General features: G+C 40.0%; 1 protein-coding gene across 17 annotated transcripts in view; it reads right to left on the bottom strand.

Moving 5' to 3' along the window:
* The window catches only part of caska (calcium/calmodulin-dependent serine protein kinase a), a 92,709-nt gene that overhangs the window by 31,615 nt on the left and 45,507 nt on the right, over nt 1-15,587 (bottom strand). For all 17 annotated transcript variants that reach the window (XM_058082879.1, XM_058082887.1, XM_058082878.1 and 14 more), the window contains exons 2-3: nt 9,193-9,305; nt 353-458 (exon numbers count right to left, since the gene is read on the bottom strand). In XM_058082879.1, coding sequence (XP_057938862.1) covers nt 353-458; nt 9,193-9,305 — 219 coding nt within the window. The remainder of the gene's footprint in view (nt 1-352; nt 459-9,192; nt 9,306-15,587) is intronic.

Here is a 15,587-nt window from a genome sequence, read left to right as displayed (position 1 = left end):
AGATGGACCAAAGACTGTAGAAAGACATGCACTAAGAATGAACTGCTTGCTGATAAGAGAATTAAAGATGAAGCTGTGGTGGTTCAGTGAATGGAAGCTTGAGGTGTCTGCCGGAGTGAAATCTTAATCTCATCTCCTTTCCATACTTCTTGTTTCTCAGCCTACCCCCACCACAGCCTGCTAACAAGAATTGTCCTATCAGCAGCGATTATATGGGAAAAAAAAACCACCGCAGGGCTCGCTTTCTCTGTCGTGCTATTGCTGCAATCTCCCTTTCGCTTCCTCCCCCACCATCATCATCATCATCATCACTCCCCGTCGTGTATGAATGATCAGTGTGTTTTTGACTCACAATTCAAAGACCATGTAGAGCATCCCGTCTGAGCTGTAGGTCTCCAGGAGCTCCACAATGTGAGGGTGTTTGAGCATGTGGCAGATGCTGGCCTCCCTCTTCAGGTCTAAAAAAAAATGATTTTTTATTATTTCAATATGTACAATTATAATATGATCACCAAATTCAGTTTTCTATACACATGATTAGTAGGTTTGTAACAGTCAAAACAGATTTTTCACTATGGTACCAGTGTTTCCCACAGGCACTGGGCCATAATGACTATAATGAAAACAATTTAATACCCATTTCACATTCATACTGTCAAAAACAGTACTAACAACATGACGGGAAAATCAGAGAGAGGAAAATACATTAGGGAGCAACATTTATTTAAATGTTGTTTTGTTGTATAGAGTACAAGAAACCTCATACATATTACTTCATTCCTTTTGCTGTATTTTTCTCAATTTAGCTGTTTTGGTTGAATTTTATTCCTACATTGTGCAGTGGACCTGGGCCAAGGAAAAAACAGACAGTGGCCACAAATGGCCCTGCCCCACAGTTTGGACACACATTTTTTTAATAGCAAGACCACTTTTTGGTTTAAGTCATAAGAAATGTGATTTTCAAACCTTATTTTAAACAGAAAATGAAGTTATTGACTTGGGGGGGTATGTAGGCAGTCTGGAAATGATGAGGCAAGGCCAACTCTCGCCATAGCATGTAACAGTGTAACTTTTTTCCTGTAATGCAGGGGTCCCAAACACGCGGCCCGTGGGCCAAATGTGGCCCGCAGGACACTAGTTTGAGGCCCCCGCCTTGATATGAAAGTTTAATGTTAGTGCGGCCCGCGCAAGTTTGATATGGATGCTGTATGGTATCATGTACCCAGAAAAAATTATTACGTTTGATTAATGTTCATGTTAAAGGTTAAATAACTGCAGGGCTCGACAATAACGTTGTACCGATGGCCCGGGGCAAGTTAAAACAAAATTCGGGCAAGTAAATCCAATCATTAATATTCCCGTCGGGCAAGTGCACTTTAGCATGCCGTACTGCCAAGAGTTTTTTTTAAAGCGGTTCTTGTTGGGTGTTGGTAAAACTCGGACTGCGTAATTCCGGTGGTAATTTGCAAACCAATCCTTGCAAATCTTGAAATGGACCAATCAGAATCGTTTATTTAGACCGCGGTCCGTAATCCACAATCCGCGTTTTACCCACACCCGTTCTTGTTCGCGATCAACCAATCAGCGATCGTTTTACTAGGAAAACATCTATCATGGCGTCCCTGCCAACATCGTCTAATTCTTCAACAACTTCTGAAGGAAAACACCAAAAAGTGATGAAACAGTGCCTCCTAAACAAGTATTTTATTAGCGGCAGCAAATCAAATGATGGCAAAGGTGAGTGAATCACATTGCTGTGACAATTTGAAGTGGTCACAATGAAACACCACCCATTAGATCCAATACCAAGTGCTGATTTTGCACAAGCTACAAAACCTAGCGGTTTCATTTCTCTGTGTATTTTTCTCACCTTTGCTTCACAAATTATTGTTTGACCATTGAGCATTTTTTCTGAGCATTTCTTTCTAAAAACACTTTACTAGTACACAAATGTGTCAAATGTTTCATTGAGGTGTACAACTTAAATAAATATCACTGCTTACTACGACTACCATGTGCAAGGTAGCATGGCTTGCCATGTTAACATACATCTCCACAAATTTTCAGACATTCCTCCAAATACAATGCATCAGTACTATTATCTGATGAATTATCAGCATATATTGATATATGATATCATTATGGCAGTCTTTTCATTTTACATGGGGCAAGTTCGGGCAAGTAGTTCTCACCTTAAGGATTCCCCATGGGCAAGTAATTTTTGTTTTTAACGTAGAGCCCTGAACTGTTAATAGTTATCCTCCATATCCGTGTGGAAGTGGTAAGTTTGTGGCTATCTAAGTTTAAAGGAAATAACTTGAAGGCTACCGTTTAGGTTGCTAGCTCTCTAGTTTGCGAGTTAGCATGTGTCTCAACACCCTGCAGTTGCACAATATGTTGTAAATTAAAAAAGTATAATAGTCGTGTTTTGCCATGTCTACAGGGCTCTAATAATGCTTTGTTGATTTTAATCTGAAAAAAATAATTTGTCTACCCACCAACTATATGTGGTTTCTTAAGTTTTTATTATTTGCCGTTTTATTATTATTATATTTGTTTATTACTGATTGATTTTCTTTATTCTTGATTTGTTTATTTATTTTTCATCTTATTTTGTGCAGAAAAATAAAAATTAAGATATTTGAGAACAGTGGAATGTTTTATCAGAGCTTTTATTGTAGAAAATCGGAACCAAAGCACTGAAAAAGTTTGTATATTTTTCTGTTTTTAGTAAATGCGTTTTTTGTTGTTGTTTTTTTGGAAAACCTGATGTGGCCCAGTCTCACCCAGACCCTAGCTCCAGTGGCCCCCAGGTAAATTGAGTTTGAGACCCATGCTGTAATGGTTTCGGGGAAGCCCTCGTGGTTATCATGTTTGGCCTCACAATCAGGAGATCATGGGTTCATATCGCTGAACATCTTGGCGTGAAGTCTGCATGTTCTCCCTTTGCATGCGTGAGTCCTCCCCAGGCCTTTTCCCTCAATCCAAAAATACGTATGCTATACATTAACTGGTTACATTAACTGAATGTGAGTGTGAATGGTTGTTTGTTTATGAGTGCTTCACAATAAGGTACAAAAAATTACAGTAAACCACGACTCATTAGTTCCTCAGTAACTACTGTAAATACTGTATATATGACTTACTTCCTCATAAGATAAGAAGGACGTGTTGCTGTTATGAGTGTGGATGCAGAGGTAAAGCTGCATTCAACTGTGTTGGAATTAGGGACTACAGCTGTTGTCAATACAACTTAAAAAGAGCATCAGTGTTTGTGTGACTCGCGGCAGTGGCTCAGGAGGTAAAACAGATCATCCAGAACCCGGAAGATTGGTGGTTCGATCCCGGCATCCTCCATCCCAGTCACACAAGACACTTCACCGAATTTGCCTCCGGCTTGCCCACACTGATGTGCGAATGAATGTTTGGCCGTAGGTGCGAATTGTCAGCCATCTGTGTCTACAGATGTAGGTTACCTTCATCATTGTGACTGAGGAGTGAATGAATAAGAGGTGAAGTGCTTCTGGTACCTTTAGGCCTGGAAAGACACAGACCCAATCTCTCTCACACAGAATGCAAGACAGCCGACTTCCCTCTTGCTTGCCGACATCCCACGTCACTCACCACGCATCGCCTTTTAAAGGCACACACTCAAAGTCACAGACATCACAGTATGTTGTGTAAACCTCACAAAAGCCCCTGGCTTTGGCTCATTGCATAGCACTGCTCGACTTAATGCTCAATCAGTGTGGATGTGTGAATACTGGATTGAGGGGCAAGGTGCATGGCTGAGCCGCATACGAGGTGTGTTAAGAGGAGATATGATCCATCTACTATACACAGAAGCTACACAGACATTGCAATGTTTATGAGAGAGGGTCATTCATTCACTCATTCATTTTCTACCGCTTTTTCCTCACAAGGGTCGCGGGGGTGCTGGAGCCTATCCCAGCGGTCTTCGGGCGAGAGGCGGGGTACACCCTGGACTGGTCGCCAGCCAATCACAGGGCACATATAGACAAACAACCATTCACACTCACATTCATACCTATGGACAATTTGGAGTCACCAATTAACCTAGCATGTTTTTGGAATGTGGGAGGAAACCGGAGTACCTGAAGAAAACCCATGCATGCACGGGGAGAACATGCAAATTCCACAGGGGTGGAATCGAGGGTGGAATCCTAGCTGTGAGGTCTGCGCGCTAACCACTCGACCATGAGAGAGGGTCAAACACTCCAAATAAAATACAAACAAAACAAACAAATAAACAAAATAAACAACAACATAAACAAATACAGTACAGCTTTGACTAGAAGGAGTCATGGCTAGAGACAGTGCCAGAGCTTGAAAATCCTTATCCATTAAATTGTTAAATTGTCATGTCTGGGAACACTTCCCGGTGAAATACATTAATGGAAAAATCCAAGTGATAAAGACAAAAACAGCATGCCACCATTTTTTTGTCGTCACACGCCACGCCCTGTCAAAGCCTCTTCCTGCTGGAAAATGTTGAATGAATTGATTTGTGAGACAGCGTCCTCTGCTGCATTCATAACTGCAGCTCTCTTTTCCCCCTGCAGATAATGCCAGTTGGATAATAATAAATTATTCACAATTTAAAGCACCCCCCTTTCATTGTGCAAGTGCAGGATTCTGAACATAAACTGACTTGTGGGCTCCTTGGGTATGAAACTACAGTTAATAAAAAAAAACATTGTTTCCTCAAGCTGCTGTGCCTCCCCTGAAGTATTCTGACACATAATCCTTTATTTTTCCCATGACTATGTAAATATGCGTAAACTACGGTAAGTAGGCATGCAGTTACTTTATGAGGTGTTTTTTCACATGACTGCATATAAGTGTACTTCCTGTGTCATTTATAGTGGCATTGTGAGCAATTATTATTGTTTGGCCACTCTGTGCCTGTCTCATTAGCAAAGATAAATAGCGGCAGGAAGACACAGCTCGCCATTTAGGATGGCAAATGTAAGCGACGGCGGCTCATGACAAATAACGTGAAACCCAAAGTGTGATAGAAGGCATCCATTAAAAGTGTCGTCTCACGCATTTTATGTCTGATTAAATGTAGAGCTGACCAAACGAGGAAGTGACTCTACTGGTGATTGGCCAAATTGACATTAAAAGTAAAAAAAAAATCCTGGACTGTCTAGCCTAGCAATGCACACACTGTGCAGAGATTAGAGTGAGGGAAGTGGGTCAAAGTGTTCGTGTCTTGGCAATGGATTGGCCAGCGTGTGCCTCACATGCACACAAATGCACGGACATGCATGGACATGCACGCACGCAGGCGAGCATACACACCAGCCTGTGTCTGTGCAGCTTGTCCAGAGGTCTATCTGACGAATAGGTCAGCTCTCAAGAGGGGATGAGAGAGAAAAGCTAGCCAGAGAATGAACAAAATTCATCCTGTTCCATCACCTCCTCACTTCCTTCTCCTCGTGAAGTTCCCTGATCCTTTCACACACTGCCTTTTGTTAGTTTTTTTTTTTTTTAGTCGTTCTTTCGCCCCTCATTGTCCATCCTCTTCACCTTACTTGTCTGTCACCTCCTCTTCTTCCAGAGTCACAGAAGACAACACAGCGCTAGTATGTGTGTGTATGCTCCTGTTGTGACATCTTGTCCACACCATCTGCACAAGCTGTGAGGCCACACACATGCTGAACACACACTTTGGGATGCAGCAAAGAACGGTAAAAAAAAATCTTCTCAAGTGACAATACTGTAGAAAGTAGACTTGGATGTGCTTTTGAGTAATAAGTGTACAAGCCGGTACAGCATATTATCACATAATACAGTAATAATTGGCACTGTACCCTAGAAACCGCCCATGAATGATACGGGAAAAGGCCGAAATGATACTGTGTCAAAGCCCAGGGCAGTGATACTGATAAAATATAGAGTTTAACCATGTCCAGTATCAGCCCCCGTAGCTGTCCACTCAGAGCGCGCTGCTCTGGTATCGTGCCCGTGAAACAACCAATCAGAGAACAGCGCACGAGTGCTTCTCCAGTCACCAAAAAACCCAAACTTGATTAATGGAACTTTAATTGTCAGACATTGATAAGATAAGACTGTTGATAAAATATTATTGTTGAAATATTTTTGCAATTATTGTGTTTACACTGTTTAGATATAATACATGTAATAAACTGAACATTTCCTGGAAACAAAATGGTCAAAATGATTAAATAGTACGTGATAATAAGCTCATAATTAAATAGTATGTGATAATAAGATCATCACATGGTTTGTCTGGTATCAGGGCTAGTATCATGCCCCCAAGTGTCAGTATCAGCCCGAGACCAAAGGTCGATACTGGCATGATACTGGCATGTGATAACCTATAATTAGCATGCATGAGTGTTGCCGGCATTGGAGAGCTGTGGTTCATTGAGGGGCTAAATAGATAAATTCCAACATGTACTGTGACACTGTGAAGCACAGTAAAGTATATTGAAGTATATTTTCTCCTCAATGGAGGATAGTTCTCGAGCAGCAGCACTAAGGCAGCACCAGATTGTTACATTACCCTCACCATGCTTGACTGTAGGCAAGATGTAATTATCTTGGTACTCCCTTGTGTGGCCAGATATTTAGACTCATTTTCGATAGATAGTAAATCCATACTGCTTTACTCCAACTCCTCTGAAGTATATCCAAGTTTACTTTCTATAGTATTATGCCTGAAAATGTAATAAAATGCTTGCTGAAATGTGAGGGGTATACTCATTTTTGTCAGATACTGTATGTACAGTTGGTTGAACGGTGCCGAGTGGTTAGCGTGCAGGCCACACAGCTAGGAGACCCAAGTTCGATTCCACACTCAGGCATCTCTGTGTGGAGTTTGCATGTTCTCCCTGTGCATGGGTGGGTTTTCTCCGGGTACTCCGGTTTCCACCCACATTCCAAAAACATGCTAGGTTAATTGGTGACTCCAAATGTGTGAATGTGGTGGGAATGATTAGTTGTCTATATGTGCCCTGTAATTGGCTGGCGACCAGTCATGGGGTGTACCCCGCCTCTCGCCCGAAGACAGCTGGGATAGGTTCCAGCACGCCCGCTACCCTCGTGAGGATAAGCAGTAGAAGATGAATGAATGAATGAATGTGCTGTTCTCTAATGTCAAGAGGACGGCCATAGAAGCACAAAGCGAGCTGTGTTCCCCAACAAATCAATCACCGGTATTGGTATAGTCAATCACACATTGAAATCCATTGTCACGTTTCATTAATCACAACTCCTCCCTCGCAAACCCTTGGTCCATTCATCTCCTTTTACAGCTTTCCATTTTGCGTCACTGAGCCACTGTCGTACTATTGATCCGTCCAAATCTCTCTCCTTTTCCTGTTCCTGCACACATTAGTCTCCTTGACTGTCTCACTCCATCATTATCATGTTTTAGCGTAATAAAAACAAACGAGACAAAGCTGTACCTTAGCATCATTTGTTACGCGCGTAGGCGTGTGTGTGTGTGTGTGTGTGTGTGTGTGATTGTTTCTAATGTGGCAAACTTGTCACCATCTTCCTGCATATTCTTTTCACTCCACTTAGCTCCTCCATTAACCTTCTTCTCCATTAGGAAACAATTAAAGTAAAGCCTTTATTTCCAGAGGGGAACCTTCAGGTTGTGCGGTAAAGTGTCTATCAACATGGCACAGATTGTTATTGCTAATTTTATGACACTATGATTGTCTTAAAGCACACATGTCGTTTCCATGGTGACCCCACATCACCTGTTAGAGCAGGAGCTTGTTTTTTTGATTGGTCCTCACAATAAATTAAAATTTTAAGTCATTAAATTATTTTATAATTTAAAATAATTGTATATTTTATAATTATATTTTATTATATTTTATAATGTATTTATATTAAAATTATAATTTTTAAAATTGTTATGAAAGTCATTATTAATGAAATACATTATTAGATAATAAACTAATTAGCTGTGTCAGTTATAACAGACATTCAGATAGCGTAGTATATCTGACATATACTGACATATATTGGATAGGTTTTAGCAGCTTTAATGCATCATTTTCTATGCATGGCCCTCAGTGGAAAAAGTTTATACACTCCTATATTTAGAGGTCTATAATTTTTTGATGGACTATGTGTTGTAATGTGTCGGTACTAATTTCAATGCAAATGAGTTAGGGCATTTCTAAGTGACCACAGTGTTAAAGATATGATGTCATAAAAGAGACAAATTCTGTTGTTAGCAAATATATGCTCTATATTATGTATATTTGCATAAACCACAGTGGTTTATTAGTAAGTGACAGTGCACCAAAACACATAACAGACTAAAGAACTACAATCATATGAGTAAAACTACTCATCTGACACCATGGAGAAGGGATTTTGTAGAGATAGACAGAATGAAATATTACAGAGATAGCTGGAAATTCATGAATATAGACGATGATAATCAATTGTTTACGATGCTGCATATGTAGCAAGGATGTTATTCAACAAAATAATCAGGCTCTAAAGATGAATAGGGATGTCTTTTTGCTCACACTCAGTATCAACCGGCTCCAATTTTGGAAGCATTACAGAATTAAAGATAAACCGAATACGACAAAAACTTTCAACTGGTCCTTCAAGCCGAACCTTGTTCTTCATGCTCGATGTGCCTTAAATGCTCTACACTTCCAGCAATTTAAGTGGGCCCAAAAATAACGAGGTAAGCAGAAAACCTTTCTTTCGAAAGAACTAATTTCTGCCTCTATTACATGAGGCAGATTGCTGGAACTGACGAGAAAAGAAAGCCAAAAATGTTCTTAACAAATTTTGCCTTATTTAATTACAATAATTAAATTTAGCCGGGAGTGAAACAGTTGTATTGGGACAACCCGAATGATAAGATCATTAGCAGTTATCATTGATTTGATTGACACCTACTTTGAACCTGTCATTGTGGAGGGTGAGTGTATGTGCGTATGGGAAAACAGATATTTGCAACAAAATGTAATAAAATGAATCAGCTCTCAGTGTCTCAGCCTGGCACTGATTGTTGTTTTTTTAATTAATTTGATGCCTGTGTCCTCCCACACGCTGTTACTGTAAATAATAATTAAGCCCCTGAAGGCCAATTGCTCATATAGGAAAGGTATACAGAAAAATCCTTCATATTTAGTCTTATTTATGGGGCTCCTGCAGTCTTACCCTCCGTGCTGAGTCCAGGACTTGAAGTGAACTGGGCTACATCCACAATCTTGACAGCAAACTGCTGCCCCGTCTCTCGGTTGATGCATCTCCTCACAACACTGAAGGGACCCCTAAAAAAGACATTGAGGAAGAACGTTATTACACACATCCAACAACAGCAGTCATTTTATCTCCATGCACAGGCCAACTGAATACACCATAACTGCCCTAATGCTGGACGAGGCATTAATTGCATGCTGGCAATAACTGGAGAGAGGCTGTTATTCCCTAAACGTGAGAACTATATATATATATATATATATATATATATATATATATATATATATATATATATATATATATATACACACATAGCAGTTAGCTACTTATTGCTATTACAGTATTGATTCTGCATTATATGAGTAAGTAAATGACCGTGTGGTCAAAGAGAGCTATGTTTTTCTTTCCATTTTCTCATGCACTCTACATCATTATTCAAGTTAGAAAAGCAATATATGTATAACACTTGCTATATAACACTTGCTTTTCATCATTATTCAAGTTAGAAAAGCAATATATATAACACTTGCTATATAACACTTGCTTTTCTAACTTGAATAATGCTGTAGAGTGCATGAGAAAATGGAAAGAAAAACATAGCTCTCTTTGACCACATGGTCATTTACTTACTCGGATAATGCAGAATCAATACTGTAATAGCAAGTGTAATAATAGAAATAGAAAAGCAAGTGTTATATAGCAAGTGTTATATATATTGCTTTTCTAACTTGAATAATGATGTAGAGTGCATGAGAAAATGAAAAAAAAAACATAGCTCTCTTTGACCACATGGTCATTTACTTACTCGTATAATGCAGAATCAATACTGTAATAGCGATAAGTAGCTAACTGCTTAGCCAGCATTATGCTGATGACTTCATTGTAAACAACAGTATTGCGAGTGTAACATGCTGAATGCAGAGCTATATAAAATATGTGGTTGGGTGGTGTTTACTCCATACTCCTACTTTTATCCATGTATTAAGTCAATACAACGTATGGCCAAAATTCTCTTCCTATATTATGGAGAAGTGGTTCTCTGCTGACTCCAATAAGTGTAATAACCATACATACACATCACTGAGCTGCATATACAAGCAGTGATCTTGTCTTTGTGTGCCTGTGTTTGAGCTAGGTTATCTTTGTGTAGAAATACAGAGCGCTTGAACAGATGGCAATCAAGCAAAAGCAGCTTAGCATCAGAAGGGTGAGGTAAAACAGCATCGTGCCCAACTGAGACACATTCACACACACACACACAAACACTACATATGTCATACGTTCACAAGCCACTTCATTAGGTACACCTGCACAAAATGATTCCAGATTCCAGTACTATTACAGACATTCAAAGTTCTCTTGTGCAACAGTACCTAATGAATTGTCTAGCTGGACCATTCCAATGCAAGTCCAGTGGGAAGACGCATTCCTTGGTTTCCTGGTCACATGACCCGCAGTTGTTTTATGGGCTGCCTCGGAGTGCAGATAGATAATAAATTCCACATGAACCCAGCACACTCATTCACTCCTCAGACGGACTATTCATTAATCAACCACCTTTGCTTTTAACAGCAACAAAGCCAGATTTACATAAATGGATGCTAAAAGCTGATCATTGATCGGTAATAGAAGTAAGGTTATACAAGTTGTTTATACACTTGCAGAGTGGGTACATTTGGTCAAGACGGCACCTGCGGTGCTGAGTGAAAGGACTGTGTTTTGCTTGAGAAAAAGCCCTAAAAAGGTACAAATGGGTTTGATCGACCTGCAGTATTGCAACTTAAAAGAAAACTGCACTTAAAACATTTTTTTGTCCATCATCTACAATACTTATGTGACATGAACACGTCTTTCTCTTTGCTGTGCATTCTAAAAAGATATATACACAGATGGTCTGGTGCTAAGAATGCATGTAACGAGAAACTAATTTCATCCATAAAGCTCCAAAAAGTGGCAACAATGCTCTGTTAACATGTAATGCACCATGTATATTAGCCAAGCAACAGTGACATTGTTATTATCATTAACATCAAACTAGTTACTGGTGTGGACTAGCGTTATTATGAATGTATCTGTTACTACATGGTCACAGCATGTATATATAAAACTATAAAAACCTTTTTAACAGCAGTTTTGGTGTTTTTTCCATGATGAGCAACAGCTTTAAAGGCTTTTTTCGGGTTGTTTATTTACAAGTTGAAAATTCCGTACTTTTTGCAGACTTATTAAATACAATTTAATTGATGAACTGATGATTAGTCAATTATCCAATTCAACTACGATGGTAATTATTCACTCATTCATTCATTTTCTACCGCTTATCCTCACGAGGGTTCTGGACGTGCTGGAGCCTATCCCAGCTGTCTTCAGGCAAGACGTGGGGTACTGGTCACCAGCTAATCACAGGGCACATATAGACAAACAACCATTCACACTCACATTGATACCTATGGACAATTTGGAGTCGCCAATTAATTGTTTTTATAATTCATTAATTCATTCATTTTCTACCGCTTTTTCCTCACGAGGGTCGCGGGGGTGCTGGAGCCTATCCCAACTGTCTTCGGGCGAGAGCCGGGGTACACCCTGGACTGGTCGCCACCCAATCACAGGGCACATATAGACAAACAACCATTCACACTCACATTCATACCTATGGACAATTTGGAGTCGCCAATTAATTGTTTTTATAATAATTTTCTAAAAATATACAAATAAATTAACAGCCAACACTAGTAGCAGACCAAACCACTACCTGTTTTTGTTGGGTTTGTATTGATTTGGTCTGTTTTGGGCCTACTTGATTCATCAAAACCATCAAAAACAAGCTTCAGATTAATAGAAGAAAATCATTAGTTGCAGCACTAGTTTTGTGCAAATAAATTATAAAATAAATAATGTGTTTTCATTATTCAGAATATTTATGGAATTATATTATGTTCTCTTTTTGTGTTTGGAAAGTATTAATAATTTATGGGTGTGCGCTCTAACCACAAAATATGGTAATATGAGGAGCATGTATATGATTTGGGTAATGGGAGGACAAAGCAGTTGGCCAAGTACTGGCCTGGCATGCATATTACTGAATTTTGCTTTTTGCTGGTCAATCGGAACAAAAAAACCCCCCCACTATACTCTTCGCTGGTGGTGAGGAATTAGATGTGAACATGATTGGCTTAGGAAATCAGACCGGCGTGGAGTCTCAGACGGCCGAAAGAGGCGGAAATGGGTATCTTGGGAAGAAATGGGTCTACATGGAGGAAGCTTTCTGGCTTTGACGAGTGTTCAGCTGCACACGGCATTAAAGCCATTAGCGCTCTGAATAGAAGTCAGCTGCTGATTCCTGCACTTTAGCCACCCGCGCTAAAATAACAGGAAGAGGCTGGGAGAAAGAGGAGGAAGAGCGTGAAAGTGAGAGTGAATGAGCGGCGCCTCATCTATCCAGTAGTCCTATTCAAACATTAAGAGAAGCGATATTCATCAATGGCGCAATACAGTCTGTCTGCTGCTATTAAAAGGCTGGAATGATTTCAGGTGGGTGCCTGTTAAACACTCAAAGAGCACGTAGCGTATATATTAGTCAGGAACACCATCCCAATCTTAAAGATTTGTCTACAATTCTGGGAAATGAGCCAAGGACAAATCGTTTACTGGTTTTGGTGCAAGCTTTACAATCTTTACAATACTTACAATTACAATATTTTATATTATATGCAATATATATTATTTACAGGCTGCACGGCGGACGAGTGGTTAGCGCGCAGACCTCACAGCTAGGAGACCAGGGTTCAATTCCACCCTTGGCCATCTCTGTGTGGAGTTTGCATGTTCTCCCCGTGCATGCGTGGGTTTTCTCCGGGTACTCCGGTTTCCTCCCACATTCCAAAAACATGCTAGGTTAATTGGTGACTCCAAATTGTCCATAGGTATGAATGTGAGTGTGAATGGTTGTTTGCCCTGTGATTGGCTGGCGACCAGTCCAGGGTGTACCCCGCCTCTCGCCCAAAAGACAGCTGGGATAGGCTCCAGCACCCCCACAACCCTCGTGAGGAAAAAGCGGTAGAAAATGAATGAATGAATGTATAAAAAAAAAGTTGACTTTTCGTTCTAAATAGGTTGAACCTTGATTCCAAACCTTGATGTTTTGAGTTGAAGTGCTCTCAGCAAGTTTGCCATTAAATTAACAATTTTGCGATGTTCTCTGTTCTTGTTCTGCTGGTTGTTGAAAAAGTAAATATGTTAATAAGTCATAAAAATGGTTATTTGTCATTATAAAAACAACATTTGCAAAAACAAAATCTCCCATGCAGCCCACCACCACAGCTAGGAAGAATCCTAGTAGAAACCCTAAAGAAAGTTTTGTGGAATTTGATATATATGTTTGTTTGTTTTTGTTTTTTTTGCATAATCATATGGTGAAGAGAACAATACCATTGGTGTTTAAGTTCTATTGGAGTCCACAGAATAGTCTTCTGTATCAATCGCTATAATTTTCACACAACCCTGTGTGGGTTGTGTTTTTATGACAGCACTAATTAGGTGGGAATGTTCACATTAAACTGGAGCAGCACCTCAGAGTTAAAGTGTTAATTGAATGACCGGTCTGGCGGTATAAAAAAGGTAAGCATAAAGTGCCTTTAACTTGCTCACTTCATGATAATAAGCTCTAAAGGACTGTGCTCCATGAACTGCACCTGACCCTTACAAGTGGTGACCTACGACCTTGCATGCGTCTAGCCGATTCAACCATGTGACAAAAGGAAGTCTATGGATTTTCTACACTCCGACGTCAGGGCAACTGCTGGGGAATTTACTTAGGAATCAAAAAGAAAGATGCCTTCTATCGCTAGCGCCGTGTGTGTATTGGCGTAGTAAAAAAGGTGATTTGCGGCCGGCGTGCGTTTCTCAACTCTGCCGCGCATCAATCACACTGCATCTCATTCGGTAAATGTCAGCGGCGTTTTACGACATGCGAAGTCGCCCACACACGAGTTGGCCACATCACTCATGAGATGCCCCGATGGCCGCGGTACCTAAATATGTACGATCTTTCAACAAGCTGCTTCCTGCCAGGATTAGAAAATACAACCATTTAATATGTGCATTTATTGGGGACAACACCTTTAATGAGGTCCAATACAAGATCCTATTTACTAATAATACTTGTCAGGACAAAAAGGTACTACAGCCGATACTTTATGCTATACTGGATGTTCATTGGAGTGGATAACAATTTTGCCTCCTTAATTCTTCTCTTCCATTTTTGTTATTTGTTAGCGTTTAGGGTTGTCATAAGAACCGACACTTTGATACTTATAGGTTATCACATGGTTTGTCTGGTATCAGGCCAAGTATCATGCCCCCAAGTGTCAGTATCAGCCCGAGACCTAAGGTGGATTTCTTGGGGGCATGATACCTGGCCTGATACCAGACAAACCATGTGATAACCTGCAATTATCACATACTAGAGTATTAATTGGCCCTGTACCCTAGAAACCGCCCATGAATGATACGGGAAAAGGCCGAAATGATACTGTGTCAAAGCCCAGGGCAGTGATACTGATAAAATATAGAGTTTAACCATGTCCAGTATCAGCCCCCGTAGCTGTCCACTCAGAGCGCGCTGCTCTGGTATCGTGCCCGTGAAACAACCAATCAGAAAACAGCGCACGAGCGTGAACACACACTATAAATATTCCTAGTGCTTCTCCAGTCACCAAAAAAACCCAAACTTGATTAATGGAACTTTAATTGTCAGACATTGATAAGATAAGACTGTTGATAAAATATTATTGTTGAAATATTTTTGCAATTATTGTGTTTACACTGTTTAGATATAATACATGTAATAAACTGAACATTTTCTGGAAACAAAATGGTCTTTTGATTAAATAGTACGTGATAATAAGCTCATGATTAAATAGTATGTGATAATAAGATCATCACATGGTTTGTCTGGTATCAGGCCAGGTATCATGCCCCATGCGGGGGGCATGATACTGGACCTGATACCAGACAAACCATGTGATAACCTATAAATATCAACATGCCTGCTTTTTTTAGGCATCATCAGTAACAACTACATATATAATCTGTCCCTCTTCGAGCTGTATCGATTCTTCGCAGAACTGACATGTGCAGTATACGCGTATGAGGAGCAGTGTTGCCATGTCACTTATTATAAGAAACTTTGGGCTTGTTTTTGTGCAAAATAGCTTGCAAAATGACCAAATCACTTGCTTGTCTCGCAAGATATTACAATACTGCTCGCTGAGCGGAAAAATAATTCCTGTTGTCTTAAAAAATGTCTCAACTAGCGCAGCTAAAAGCACACAAATGAAGCTCATCGATGA

Source organism: Doryrhamphus excisus, chromosome 9 (genome assembly GCF_030265055.1).
Source record: "Doryrhamphus excisus isolate RoL2022-K1 chromosome 9, RoL_Dexc_1.0, whole genome shotgun sequence".
Taxonomy (NCBI): Eukaryota; Metazoa; Chordata; class Actinopteri; order Syngnathiformes; family Syngnathidae; genus Doryrhamphus; species Doryrhamphus excisus.
The sequence above is the reverse complement of the archived record's forward strand: the minus strand, read 5'-3'. Positions and strand labels throughout refer to the sequence as shown.